This window comes from Suillus plorans (assembly GCF_016647745.1).
Source record: "Suillus plorans strain S12 chromosome Unknown HD556scaffold_17, whole genome shotgun sequence".
NCBI lineage: Eukaryota > Fungi > Basidiomycota > Agaricomycetes > Boletales > Suillaceae > Suillus > Suillus plorans.
The window spans coordinates 219,735-233,984 of NW_024537401.1; the positions used below are offsets into that span (position 1 = coordinate 219,735).

The 14,250-nt window shown below is 47.9% G+C and overlaps 2 protein-coding genes across 2 annotated transcripts; one reads left to right on the top strand and one right to left on the bottom strand.

Moving 5' to 3' along the window:
* Positions 1 to 4,957: 4,957 nt before the first annotated feature.
* Positions 4,958 to 5,576, bottom strand: HD556DRAFT_1441153 (uncharacterized protein; the record flags this gene model as incomplete). Its single annotated transcript, XM_041306244.1, has 5 exons — positions 4,958 to 5,134; positions 5,185 to 5,253; positions 5,308 to 5,349; positions 5,408 to 5,470; positions 5,523 to 5,576. 5 exons carry the CDS (start codon positions 5,574 to 5,576, stop codon positions 4,958 to 4,960), a joined length of 405 nt encoding a protein of 134 aa, XP_041162249.1.
* A 7,004-nt stretch (positions 5,577 to 12,580) lies between these two features.
* HD556DRAFT_264414 (uncharacterized protein) lies at positions 12,581 to 13,828 on the top strand. The gene is made up of 4 exons (XM_041310066.1): positions 12,581 to 12,787; positions 12,847 to 12,973; positions 13,023 to 13,270; positions 13,330 to 13,828. The coding sequence occupies exons 1-4, from the start codon at positions 12,735 to 12,737 to the stop codon at positions 13,580 to 13,582; spliced, it is 681 nt and encodes a 226-aa protein (XP_041162250.1). The 5' UTR covers positions 12,581 to 12,734; the 3' UTR covers positions 13,583 to 13,828.
* Positions 13,829 to 14,250: the final 422 nt, after the last annotated feature.

Genomic DNA, 14,250 nt, shown 5'->3' on the forward strand with positions numbered 1-14,250 from the left:
CATGTCCGCGGTTTGCTATTCGCCAGATGGAAAGATGATTACCACGGGCGGGGTCAACCTGAAAATCTGGGATGCCAACTCGGGCAAATTGCTCAAAACACTCGAGGGATTTTTTACGTGCCTGGCATGGACCTCAAATGGGAAAACACTTATCGCCGGCGGGGGTTTCAAGATCACGAAATTTGACACAGCCACATGGACTGTTCTTCAAGTTGATGTGCGCAACAACGTCGTCGATACCATTTCAATATCTCCCAATGAACGCATCCTCGCATGCACAAAGCACTTGGACAAGACAGTGCAACTGTGGAACCTTGGAACCAATGAGCCCATCACAACGCAACTCCATCATGAAGACCCGGTGAACTGTGCAACCTTTTCTGCAGATGGGAAGCTGCTCGTCACTGGCTGCGACAGCGGCCACATATATACATGGGACGTTTCCAATATCATTGAAGAAGCTGGCCTTCCGTCAGATATTGTAAGCTCAGATGCATTCTTAAAGATACTGACAACGGATCTTCTCTTCCAGGCTGATGCTACACGACTGGCCCCAAAGATCAAAGGTCAAATACCCAAAGGGTTTTTCGATGATGTACGTGATCCACATCTATCATTGAATGTTAGTGTAACCGAATGACGTGGTCACCAGTTCAAGTCTAACTCGCGTACTCATCCATCCCAATCTCATGGGCAACACGACCGCCCCACTCCAGCACCGCGTCAGCGCATCTTCAGCCGTTTTTCCTCTTTATGGCGCAACGACAAGTCCCACATGGAAACCGAACGTGAGACCCAGCCTCGATCTCACCCTCTCAGCTGGGCTCGAAACATGGTCTCTGGCATGCTACGCAGACGAGATGGATCAGATACAGTCGAGGTTCCATACACAGCTGCCCAGCCTGTATGCGTTTTATCTTTATCGTTCGTTTTTATTACCAACTTTTTTCCCGCAGAAAAACTATCATGCGAGAAAGAAGCCACCTCCTGGCCCGTCTCACCCTCCAAATCCTCATACCATGCAACAACAGACTGGCGCAGCAACACAGAACACACCTTCATCGTCTCAGACGCCACCTCCCACTGCCACTTCGACACTTTCCGCTGTCACTGCTGCCCCGAGGATAACAGGAACGATATCGCGTCCTAACGTCACCATCAGACAGGCCGGATGGGGGATTCGTTTTATGCTCTGGGCTACTTGCGCGTCTGTTGAGTATACAATCAATCAACCTTAGGGAAGCACTTTGCTTCGGTGTTTCATTCGCACTTGCAATAATCAGCCAATATTCTCATGTTAGTATTGTATAGTATTTCTTCGTTAGTTCATCAGCATGTCGTATATACGGGACTTATATTCATGCATCAGCATCCAGTTACTGAGTTCATATTGTACATATTTAATGATGATCTTCCTCTTCACATCATATACAAAGTTGGGACAAGACGGTGCTTATAAAATCGAGTATTTCTGTAGCGCTATAACATTGACGAGCTGAGCCATACGGAGATTCTCCTTACCCGGATGGGCTGCAGTATGAGTATCATGACCACGCACCGATGCAAGCATGAGTATTTTCTTAGACTCAAACACACACCAAGGCATTCGAGATGCGACCGAGACACAGGGGGTCCCTAGACTACAACGAAATGTCGAGTGATTCTCTGAAAGGACAGAAATTAGATATATATATAATAGTGAAAAGGTAGACTGACAACAAGGACGGTCTGTGTAAAGATGGAGGAGACCCTACATGAGATCTCGGCCGCCATAACAAAAATCTCGTGCGACCTTGAGCAACGTGCATCGTGAGGGAACAGAGACCAAGGCCTACATTGAACCGGAGAAGGGATGTGGACTCGTACGATAGCAAACCACCAGATGCAACGATTAAGGTCAACAGAAATGAAGAATGTGCAGATATTTTTAGAAAATCGACCTTGAGCGCTTGATCTGCACAGCCCATGTTCAAAGCTGTGAAGCAAACACAAGAATACAGCATGGAAGACGCACCTGTGACTCCGATAACGACCTCCCATCTGACTAGACCGTGCAGTGAAGAAAACGTCCACTCGATCGCAGCTTTCATATACTAGCGCAAGTGAAGCACAGGTAAGTAAGTGACACCATTTGTGTAGCTAGGAACTGACATTATCCCCTGCGCATTATGTGAAGTCTCCAAGCAGAAATCATGTCTTCCCCTGCACCTGAAATGAAAATAACAGAGCCTCACCAAATGATAGAAGGACACACCCATGTTATCCAGGATATCTTACACGTGCCTGGTGGACAGCGGATCATCAGCTGTTCGCTTGATGGCTCAATTCGAATCTGGGACTTGGAAAGTGGAACGCAGGTCGGGGAGGCCTGGAAGGACGAAAATGATGGGGAAGCGCTCTCCATAGCATTGTCGCCAGATTGCAAGATCGTAGCAAGTGGGAGTGAGGATGGTGGAGTGAGATTTTGGGACATCGACACGGGCAAGGTCGTCAAAAGATTCACAGGACATACAAATCGAGTATTCTCTGTGTGCTGGAGTCCAGACGGAGGGCGAGTGGTGAGTGGATCTGAAGATGAAACATTCCGAGTGTGGGACGTCGAGAGCAGCGAGACAATATTGATACTCGCACCAAAAATGAAAAAGAAAGAGAACGACTGGGTATGGACGGTTTGCGATTACTCACCCGATGGCGATATGATTGCAACAGGCGGGGATAACTATGGGCTGAAAATCTGGGATGCCAACACAGGCAAATTGCTCACAACACTCGACGTTTACGGAGGAGTATGGTGCCTGACATGGACCTCGGATGCAATTTTCGCCGGCGGATACGTCTCTATGATCAGGAAATTTGATGTCCCCACCTGGACTGAAATTGCTGTTCTGGAACACAAATCGTTTCAAAATGAATTTGCAAATAGTGTTAATGACATTGCACTATCTCCGAATGGACGGGTCCTCGCAAGTGTATCAAGCAACAAGACAGCGCAACTATGGAACTTCGCAAACAATCAGCCCATCGGACCACCTCTCCACCACGAAGCCCATGTGAGATGCGCGGCCTTTTCTGCAGATGGAAAGTTACTCATGACTGGCTGCCACTGGCTGCCGGACACTGGCCTGCGGAAGTCGCACATATACACATGGGATGTCTCCGCTATCCTCAGAGAAGCTGGCCTCGAAGACCTTCTGTCAGATAACGTGAGCTTGAACAACATTTCTTAACCAATAACACCACATTGACGACGAGTTTTCTCATACTCTTAGGATGTATGTTGCATCATGTCTCACCAAAAGCCTCACACTGATTCTTTCACCACAGAATACCACCAAAAAGCCTTTATTAGATGTATGTTGTACATTTTCTAGAATGTCTTTGCTTTGAACATCTACATCCTAGGCCGATGCTACCCGACAACGACGCCCGCCAATCAAAGGTGCTCGGATACCCAGGGGATTTTTTGATGATTCCCAAGCTGTATGTGATTTTCATCCATAATAATACAGTCCCGCTTGACACAAACGTTAGTTCGAGACATCACGCAGGCTCGCATCGCAAGGTCGACGTGATCGTCAACCCCTATCAACACCCAAATTTCTTCTTGGTCGCCTAACCTCCTTATGGCGCCGCCCTGATTCGCATGGGGCAACTGAGCGCAACACCATCTCTCGACCCCATCCTCTTAATTGGGCTCAACACTTCGTCTCTGGCATGTTGCACAAACGAAGTGAAACGGACATCGAGTTGCGAGAGATACCTGTAGTCGATGTTCCGTACACAAGTGGCCAGCCCGTACATTTTTCCCTTTTCTATTATTCTCTATCCCTGACTCATTTCCACTCAGAGGAACTATCACGCAAGAAAGAAGCCATCTGCTAGCTCATCTCGACCTCTCAATCCTCATACCACACAGCAACCTAGCGCAGCAACCCAGAGCATACCATCCTCATCGCAGGGAACACCTGCCATTGCCACGACATCTGAAGCACTTCCCGTAGTGGCCACTACCACATTGGCGACTGAAACGACGTCGCGACACAATATCACCGTGATTCAAGCTGGACACTGGATTCGTTTCTTGCTTTGGATTGGTTGTGCGTCTATTGAACATACAAACGATCAACATTAGGGTAGAAAGTACGTGGTTCTTGTGTTTTTTAGGCTTATCTAGTTCTCGACGGCCCTCCTGCGCTCTGTCGTTGTACCATCTTTCCTGCTTCTTTCGATACCATTTTTCTTTCGAAAAAGTGCTGTTTATTTTCCTGTACAAGTACTGTAGTATGCTTTATGGGACATGCTTACTTTTCATTGTGTTACAGTATGTGCATGTGTTAGGTATCAGAATCCAAGACTCGGGTGTTGTGTTGATCCTACGAACTCGTGCCGCCTTGGGTTATGCTCTTATCGTGGCCGGGGCTGCGCAGAATGATTATACTTCTCGCCCGACCCTACGACGACCTCAAGGTGATGCTCAAGTCTGTTTACATAGGTGGAATGCGTGCAGATTGATAAATTATATGTACAAGGTGCTGCTTTGGTCTTTGTTGCGCTGTTTCAGCACTTATTCCAGCGCTCCATCTCGGAATATACAAGCAATGACATGCAGATGCGTGTGGGCTTACGCGACGGCAGGGTGTAGTTGCATCTCTTCTCCGATCGTCACGCTCCACGACAACTCACAATGTTTGCACTCAGCTCGACAGAGCGCAGTGTGATGGTGTAAGCCTGCCTCGTTCATACTCATTTATTTTACTCTCCAGTGTTCTGCCTATGTCAGGCAAACTATACTTGAGGTTGACAAATGTAGAGCATGGTCCACTGGACAATTATATACGCAAAAGCTTGCAGTGCATAATCGACTTTGATCAGACATGAAGTTACACAATGGTGTACACACATAAATAGACGTTAAACAGCAAAGTCAGTTCAGACCCTCAGCAGCCGATTGCGTCTCTTAGTTATCAACAAAGGGCCGCCCATTGATACGCTTCACGAGCTTGCTAGGTATATCGTCACTTCTTGTGATCACGCGGCGGGTGATGTACTTGTACCGCATACCACCTTCCCCGTCAGGCACTTGTATGCGTCTGACCCCGTAGCCTGGCTCGGGGAACGGCAGATGCGCCGGATACTGAACAATCATATTGAGGAGAGAGTGCACGAGAGTGATGGACGGCTTACATCAAGAAGGGCTCGTCCGTCGTGAATCACTTCTTTCTTGTAAGCCTCTGATTCTTTGTACAGCTGCCGCTGTGGATGGCATAAATCAGCACGATATCGACAGAGAGAATGGGATCTGTCAACCTTTGCATATTCTGGTTTCTTAGTAAAAACAGGGAGGGGCGCCTGGAGATGAAGGCTTAAGTCAGCATACTATCCACAGAGCGAGAGAGAAACTACTAACATGGAAGAAGCGGTCGCACTTTTCGCAAATGGGCTTGTCGTTGAACATGGGTACTTTTTGACCCTAAACACAAAGAAACATGAATCGAGACAAGTACAGAACAGGAAAAGCATACCTCTTGGATTGTGACGACTTCAGAGCACTTGGACAGTGAGCACACTTGTTCCATGATTCGAGTAGACAGTATATGGTGAGAAGAGGAGGACTTTGATATGAAAACTCCTGGAAATTTTCAGCGGTGAGACGATGAGTGAGTGAGAATACACCATGGTGGCTTTTATATAAGACAAGGACAGTGGTAGGACGTGGAAGGTAGGAGCGTAGAGGTCTGAGCACCAGTGGAAGAATAGTGGTTATAACTTTGTGGACCAAGCGCAAAACAGAACCAAGACAATACGCCATATCACGTGAACAATAGAACAGAGAGGTGTGGCTGCATACAAGAGTGCTCCAATGAAACAGATGTGGAACTCCTTACAGCAAAGTACCTGAAAACGGAAAAATCTAATGCTCACCTATCGAGTGCTTGGTTTATGACACGCGAACGTTTCCACCAGGGACAACCTCATTGTGAGAGGCGACGATCGCTGAAACATCGAGCAGTTGATTCGTCAAGGTTGAAACCGCCGTTCTTGCATAAAATACGGAAGGAGAAGTATTGTGACAAGGGAAGCCACTTATCGCTGCGTTGTTGCGCTGGCATGTTATAAGCATCGGCAAGACCAACAGCGTCAAGTGACACTGTAAAGGAAAGCATTTCAAGAGTGAAGATGCAATTTGTGTTGGACCGGGTGTCTGGACGATGATATGTGGTTTATACACGAAGGACGGCTAGGAGGAGGGGCGGAGTAGAACACGACTCTGTCAAAGGACTCCTGTTGAGATGGAGCTGAATACGCCCCGTACTGGCGTATGCGGCAACTATTGTCATGACGCTACAGCAAAGGCAATGTTCCACTATTATCGCCAATGTCGACCTGTTAAGGGAGCATGCTACCATAGGGTCAAAATTTCTGCGGACGCAGAAACATTAACCAAAATTGCACTGCGTGGTGTCGAGCAGTACTTAGATTCTCAGAACGTCCAGTAATTGGCCAGTGTCGAGTCTGCACAGACCTCACAGAGACTCGGATATCTTCGGAGGTTACGTCGAATGCCAGAGCTAAATGTCTGCCATCAACATCCCCTGCCTTATCCCGACGTCTCACACCGTCTCCCTTGAGGCATCCTTAGCAAAAAGCATGATGACGACGTTCCAGCAGACGAAGCTATAGATGTTTAACTGGTAGACAAGGTCTTCGCGGTGATCGAGGAAGACTATTCATTTTGTTTGTTCAGTACGTAGACATAAATATGGAAAAGAAGGGAAATGACTGACCGGATGAAGACTAGGAAGTTGGTACCAGAATGGCCAAATTGCGAATTAGCTGATAAGACGACAAAGAAAGTGAAAAACTCAGGTTGGACATTTAGAACAGAGGCCGGGGAGAAGAACATCATGATGTATCCAGTTGGACTCTCATGTGGCGCGGGGAGACAGACGCGGAAACTACAGAATCATACACATTAGACAGGTGGAGAAACACAGGGATGCAGGCTGAGGGGATAGTATGGTCGCGATGTCCATGGCAATGCAGATAGAGGAAGCGGGTATTCGATCCGAAATTATAGCGTTGGGCGCCTAATCTGCATAGCCAGTGCTGATGCTGTGGAGCGAACACAAAAATCAAACGAGGAAGACGCGCCAGTAGAAGACTTTGACGACGACCTCCCTTCTGAGTCGCTTGAATCTCCATCAAGCGAAACACCGGATTCATCTTTCTGTACATAAGTCAAGTATATCTAGATTCAGAGTAAGTGATGGATTCATATGGTATTTGATGGTAGTAAGAGCTGAAATCAATTCAGTGAATTCCAGGACTAAAATCATGTCGCATGCAGCTTCTGTGAAGCACGAGAATTTAGCGATAATGCCTTACAGAAAGATCAAAGTAGACTTCATTACCGACATTCTACACCTGCCCGGAGGACAGCGGATCATCGTCCGTTCATCGGGTGGGCCACTTCGAGTCTTGGACTTAGAGATGGGCACACAGGTCGAGGAATGGGAGGCCAAATTTTCTTCCATAGCATTATCGCCGGACGGCAAGACGTTAGCAAGCGGGAGTTGGGATGGCGCAGTGAAGTTGTGGAGTATCGACACGGGCAAGGTTATCAAAACATTGACGGGGCATACAGAGAGAGTTTTTGTGTGTTGGAGTCCAGATGGAGGGCGAGTGCTGGGCAGATCCATGGCAGATGGGAGTCCTGGGACATTCAGAGTGTGGGATGTCAAGAGCGGAGAAACTATCCTTGGACCAATCAGGGCAGGATTAGTGGACGCGGTTCACTACTCGCCCGATGGCAAGATGATTGCCGCAACGGACTTATTCGATGGGCTGAAAATCTGGGATGGCAACACAGGCAAATTGCTCAAAACATTCGAGGGTGATTTTTGGTGCCTGGCATGGACGTCGAATGGAAAAACACTTACGACCTGGGGCGCATTCCAGATTATGAAATTCGACACAGCCACTTGGACTGTTCTTGACGTGCGCGAAAGCTTGGTCGATTCCTTCACCGATCACATTTTACCATCTCCGGATGGGTGCTTCTTTGCAACCGCACCATACTTCAGCGGGACACTGCAACTATGGAATATCGAAACCAATCAACCAATCGGAACACTTCACCATGAAGCAGCCGTGCGCGTGAACACTGCGACCTTTTCTGCAGATGGAAAGTTCCTCTTCACTGGCTGTGACCACCACATTTACATATGGCATGTTTCTGCTATCCTTAAAGAAGCTGGCCTTGTAGTAATCTTACATACATTCCATTCAAAATGACGCTGACAACCGCTTCCTCAGGTCGATGTTACACCGCGACCAGCTCCAGGTGCCCCTCGAATACCTCCAGGGTTCTTTGACAATGCACTGCGAGAGGCTAATGTACGTGATCTCCATCTATTATTCAATGTTTTGACTCGTATATTTTCAGTTGCGCATTCGTCTATCCCAATCCCATGGGCCACATAACCACTCCACTCCAACATCACGTCAACGCACCCTCAATCCATTTCCCTCCTTCTGGCGTCGCTCAAATTCACACGGGGGAACTGAGCACCATACTCGACCTCTATCCCACTCTCTCAACTGGACTCGAAACCTAGTATCTGGTATGCTACGCAGGCGAGATGGGTCGGATATCGAGTTGTGAGAGGTCGATGTTCCTTACACAGCGGGAAAGCCTGTGCGTTTTTTCACGTTTGTCCTTTATTGCTGACTCGTTTTCGCGCAGAGAAATTATCACGCTAGAAAGAAGCCAACTGCTAGCTCGTCTCGACCTCCCAAAATCCATCCCACGCACAAACCTAACGCATCATCATCACAGCTACCTCCAACTACCACCGCCTCGACGCTTTCCGCCGTCACTGGTGCTGCTGGGGCATCAGGAACACCCTCGCGTCCTCATATCACCGTTGCTGGATGGCGTGTTCGTTTCGTGGGGTGGATTTGCTGCATGCCTATTCAGAATGCAGACGGTCACCATTAGCGAAGCGACACTTTGACTTCCATGTTTCATTTGTATTTTGCTCTATTAATTCATCATTGCCACTGACTCTTCTGCTGTCATCGCATAGTACAGGTGGAGGCTAGGAAAGTCTGACCAGGATAGCAGGTAACATTACGATTTGGGTTGAGCACGAATTACGGTCGAAACGTTTCTAAACAGTAACGTTGAAGCCTGGACAAATTGGTCGGTCACATCTGAGAACCAAGGACTTGAAACTTGAATTTGTTGAAGAGCGATCAATCGCTTTCGATGAGTCTCTATCTAGCTTCAAGTTGTAAAGGTTGCTTACTGACTATACTACATGAAATGCTGTGTTGTCGGAACATCGATTGTCCAGCACCGGCCGGCAGGTGCCTATGTTGTATCTATCATAATTCCCCGTGGAACTCGTTGCCAGCCTTATGATAAGATAATTTTCTAACCGTTGATCGTCCTTATTTTAGCCTCTCATGCTTGTGACTGGATCGAAACTGCACATCATTCGATCACAAATGGAAAGGCAGAAACATAACTCACCAGTGTATTACTATGTACAAATTTACCGCCCCCCTCTGAGGGGCTCATCGCCAGGATTATAGCAGATTTGAGCGCCAGTCGGCTGATATTACAAGGCGCAAAGGATGTGCCATCAGGTGAAAATTCGAAAACGCAAACTACTACTACTCACAATGAGAACGCAGACACTCTCTTCATTGCAGCAGCCCATGGTGTTGCTGCAACTCTCGCCATCTTGCTGACACCGTGACGCACCGACAGACATTATAGATGCTGTCAGCGCAGCAATAACGGTGAGGAAAGAGAAGCGCATTGTTTGTGCCAGGTGGTATGAGGTACTCAATTTCTTTGGGGCGAAGATGACTCGCTCTTATACTCGTGAAAGAATAACGTTTAGCGTTTTAGCCAGCATCATGGTTTGGGCGTCCGGTCATTACGTGAGAAGCTGAGCTAGTCTCTTGCAGTCTCTTGCCCACTGCCAGCAGAAATATTACGACGTTCCACATCACAACTTGATTTGAATGTAGGACCCATGGGAACGCACACGGCTACGCTCATGTCGATCAACAAATTTTAAAATTTACCCCACTCATTTACTTGCGGAGCTGAAAAAAGATAAGCACGCTCGCTGTGCAATTGGAAAAACGGAAACGCAGACCTGCTGTCGAGGTAGGTCGCCCTCTGCGCTATTCAGCACTTCGCGCTTACATTTTTATCATCGGGCTATACATCAATTCGTAACGTGCTGTGTAGATCATTGCGCTGATGCGGGCAAGCAGTATTATACCTCAATTCAATTCAATTACTGTATTCACAGGACTATCAAGAACAAAGCCTCGGTTTACATACGATCACAAGGCAGATTGCAAAGCGATCGTCAGTAATTTCTGGCGACAAACTAAAGACAGTTCCGCAACTAGTTTGATTTCCGATGTTTCGGCCTGATGAACTGCTGGCTTTGCGATTGCCATTGGTTACACAGCTGCGGCAATTCTGTCAAATACATAACAATGACGAGTTGTGATCACCTGTCAAATCGCGCATTGTAGTTTCATTAGGGAAGCGAAATCTAGCTTTGACCAGGTGTTGGGACGACGATATGCACGAAGAATGTGTCAGGGGTAGAACATGACTCTGTCAAGACTTTCGCCAATGGGAGCTCTCCATTCTGACGAATGCTCCAGTCATGGTCATAACGCTACATAAAAGGCAAGATTCCGCTTCTATCGCCAATGTCAACCTGCTGGGGGAGCATGCTACCATCCGATGACATGTCCAGGGGCAAAATTCCTGTGGACGTGCCCTATCCCACCGTCTCTTGAGACATACTTTGCAAGATCCTGGCAGCGATGAAAAACTAAAGAAATAGGCATCCTCACTACTATTTGTCATACTAGAGGTTATTCAACGACGTCACCTTGACTGGGGCCTGCATTCCAGCAGCAGCTTAATGGCGTCCATGACGAACCTGCTGTATCCGTACCACCGAACCCCAAAGTTCACCAACTTTGTAATTTCAAGTTTGAACTCAATCTTGAAATTACAAAGTAAGGGTTTAATGGACGTGACAAGCGCCGTAGAAAAGATTCGTCAGCTGCTCAGTCTTCTCAGCGTCCTCGCCTCTGCTTGATATGTTCCTCCGAGTGTGGGCGCGTGAATGTGGAAGAGACATGAAATGAATGATTAGACAAAGATTCTGAAAATGTCATCAGGACAGTGAGATTGCAAGTTGGCAGGGAGACGAAGCAGCAGAAATGCTCATATAGGAGGTTGAGAACCAAGGTCGAAGAAAGGAGCCAGTTGGACTCTCAACGGGAATACAGAGAAAAAATAGATATGACAATCACAGAATCGCACTTGACGGGTGGAGAAACATACTAGGGATGCAGGTTTGCGGGATAGTAGGACTGTGATGTTGTGGGCGCTTAAACTGCACAGCCCGCTGTGAAGCGAACGCCAGGGTTAAGCAAGGAAGACACCTCTAAATAAGACCTCCCTCCTGACTTGAAAATCTCCATCGAACGAAACACCCACTCCGTCGCAGCTTTCGTTTTGTTCAACGGAAATGTGGTGCGAGAGGATGGATGCGGAGACGGTAGAACCATCCGCATTGAACCGGCGGAGAAACACAGTGATGCAGACTAGGGAGATAGTATGGTCGCGATGTCGAGGGCAATGCAGATGAAGGAAGCGGGTATCTGGTCCAAAATCAGCATTGGACGCTTAATCTGCACAGCAGTGCAGATGCTGTAGAGCGGACACGGGGATAAAACGAGGAAGACGCACCAGTAGAAGACTTTAACGACGACCTCCCTTCTGATTTGAATCTCGATTGAACAAAACACCCACTCCGTTGCAGCTTTCGTTCCGGATTCATCTTTCTGTGCACAAGTCAAGTACATCTAAATTCAGAGTAAGTGATGGATTCATATGGCGAGAGCTGGAATTATGACGTACCCATCAAGTGAATCCCGAAAGCAAAATAATGTCGCATCCAGCTCCTGCGAAGCACGAGAATTCAGCGACAATGCCTTACCGAAAGTTCAAAGTAAAGGACCGCATCGGCAAGATCCTGCACCTGCCCGGTGGACAGCGGATCATCACCCATTCATGGGGCAGGCCACTTCAAATTTGGGACCTGGAGACGGGCACACAGGTCGAGGAATGGGCAGACAAATTTTCTAACATAGCCGCATTGTCGCCGGACGGCAAGACATTGTTATGCGAGAGTATGGATGATTTCGCAGTGAAGTTGTGGAGCATCGACACGGGCAAGGTTATCAAAACATTGACGAGGGGCAAATATGATATGTGCTGGAGTTCAGATGGAGGGCGAGTGGTGGGCCTATCCGTAGGTCAAACATTCAAAGTGTGGGATGTCAAGAGATCCTTGGACCAATCAAGATAGCCAATAGCCGGTCGCACATGGTTTACTACTCGCCGGATGGAAAAATGATTGCCACAACGGCCCTGGAAATCTGGAATGGCAACACAGGCAAATTGCTCAAAACATTCGAGGGGTGCCTGGCATGGACCTCGAATGGAAAAACACTTACCACCTGCAGGCGCGGGCGGTCGATTCAGAGTCCGGAATTCCAGATGATGAAATTTGACACAGCCACTTGGGCTGTTCTTGACGTGCGCAAAATCTTCGTCGCTTACCCTGCTACCCGATGGGCGCTTCTTTATTGCAACCACATCACACGTCAACAGGACAATGCAACTATGGAATGTCGAAACCAATCAACCCATCGGAACACCACTTCATGGGTGACCATTGCGACATCTTCTCCAGATGGAAAATTCCTCATCACTAGCTGCCAGGACAGTCACATATATATGTGGGATGTTTCTGCCATCCTTAAAGAAGCTGGCCTTCCCGGCACAGCTCCAAAGTTGAAAGGTGCTCCTCGAATACCTCCAGGGTTTTTTGACGATGCACTGCGAGAGGCTAATGTACGTGATCTCCATCTATTATTCAATGTTTTGACTCGTATGTTCTCAGTTGCGCATTCGTCTATCCCAATCCCATGGGCCACATGGTCACTCCATTCCTGTACCACGCCAACGCACCCTCAGTCGCTTTCCCTCCTTCTGGCGTCGCTCAAAGTCACACGGGGAAACTGGACACCATACTCGACCTCGGTCCCACCCTCTCAGCTGGACTCGGAACTTAGTATCTGGTATACTACGTAGACGAGATGGATCGGACATGGAGCTGCGAGAGGTCGAGGTCCCTTACACAGCGGGAAAGCCTGTGCGTTGTTTTCAGTTTCACGATTCTCCTCTATCGCTGACTCGTTTTCACGCAGAGAAATTATCACGCTAGAAAGAAGCCAACTGCCAGCTCGTCTCGACCTCCCAAAATCCATGCCACGCAATCATCACAGCTACCCACTGCATCGACGCATTCCGCCGTCACTGGTACCGCCGCTGAGGCATCAGGAACACCCTCGCGTCCTCATATCACCTGTACTGGATGGCGCGCTCGTTTCGTGGGCTGGTTTTGCTGTATGCCTATTCAGAACGCAGACGGTCACCATTAGTGAAGCGACACTTTTTTGATTCGTATTTTGCTGTTTCATCTATAAAAAATTCTTCGTGGCCATTGACTCTTCTGGCGTCATCGCATATTACGGGCGGAGGCTAGGAAGATGTGACCAGATAGCAGGTAATTTTACGATTTTGCTCTGGGACGATGAAGAACTTGTGCAGGATGCTGAGCACGCACTTGGGTCGGAGAGAAAATGAAGCATTTCTCAACAATAACATATCTACAGTTCAAGTTGATTGATTAGACGAAGACACGGAAAATGTCGCCAGGATAGTAAGATTGCAAGTTGGCCGGTAGAGAAACGAAGCAAAAGAAAAACTCACGTAGTAACGTTGAGAACCAAGGTCGGAGAGACGACCAGGATTTGACTCAACGAAAATAGCTAGATAGCGCACTTGGCGATTGGAAAAACATAGATAAGCACAGCAGGAGAACCATAGGATTGTCAAAATGATGCACGAAATCCGCCGAATTCTGTCTTCCTTAATGTCACCGGCTCTGGCTACCGCGGCCCCGAATCCATCGAAAGAACCGGCTGATATGAGTCATTTCGGGAGGGTTTGAGGGTATCGGCTTCTGTTTGGGTCTCGCATGATAGTTCCTCTGTAAAAATGAGACGCGGAAGAGAAACTATCAAGGAGAAAAACACACAGGCCGCATGTGACATCTGTGTTCCCTG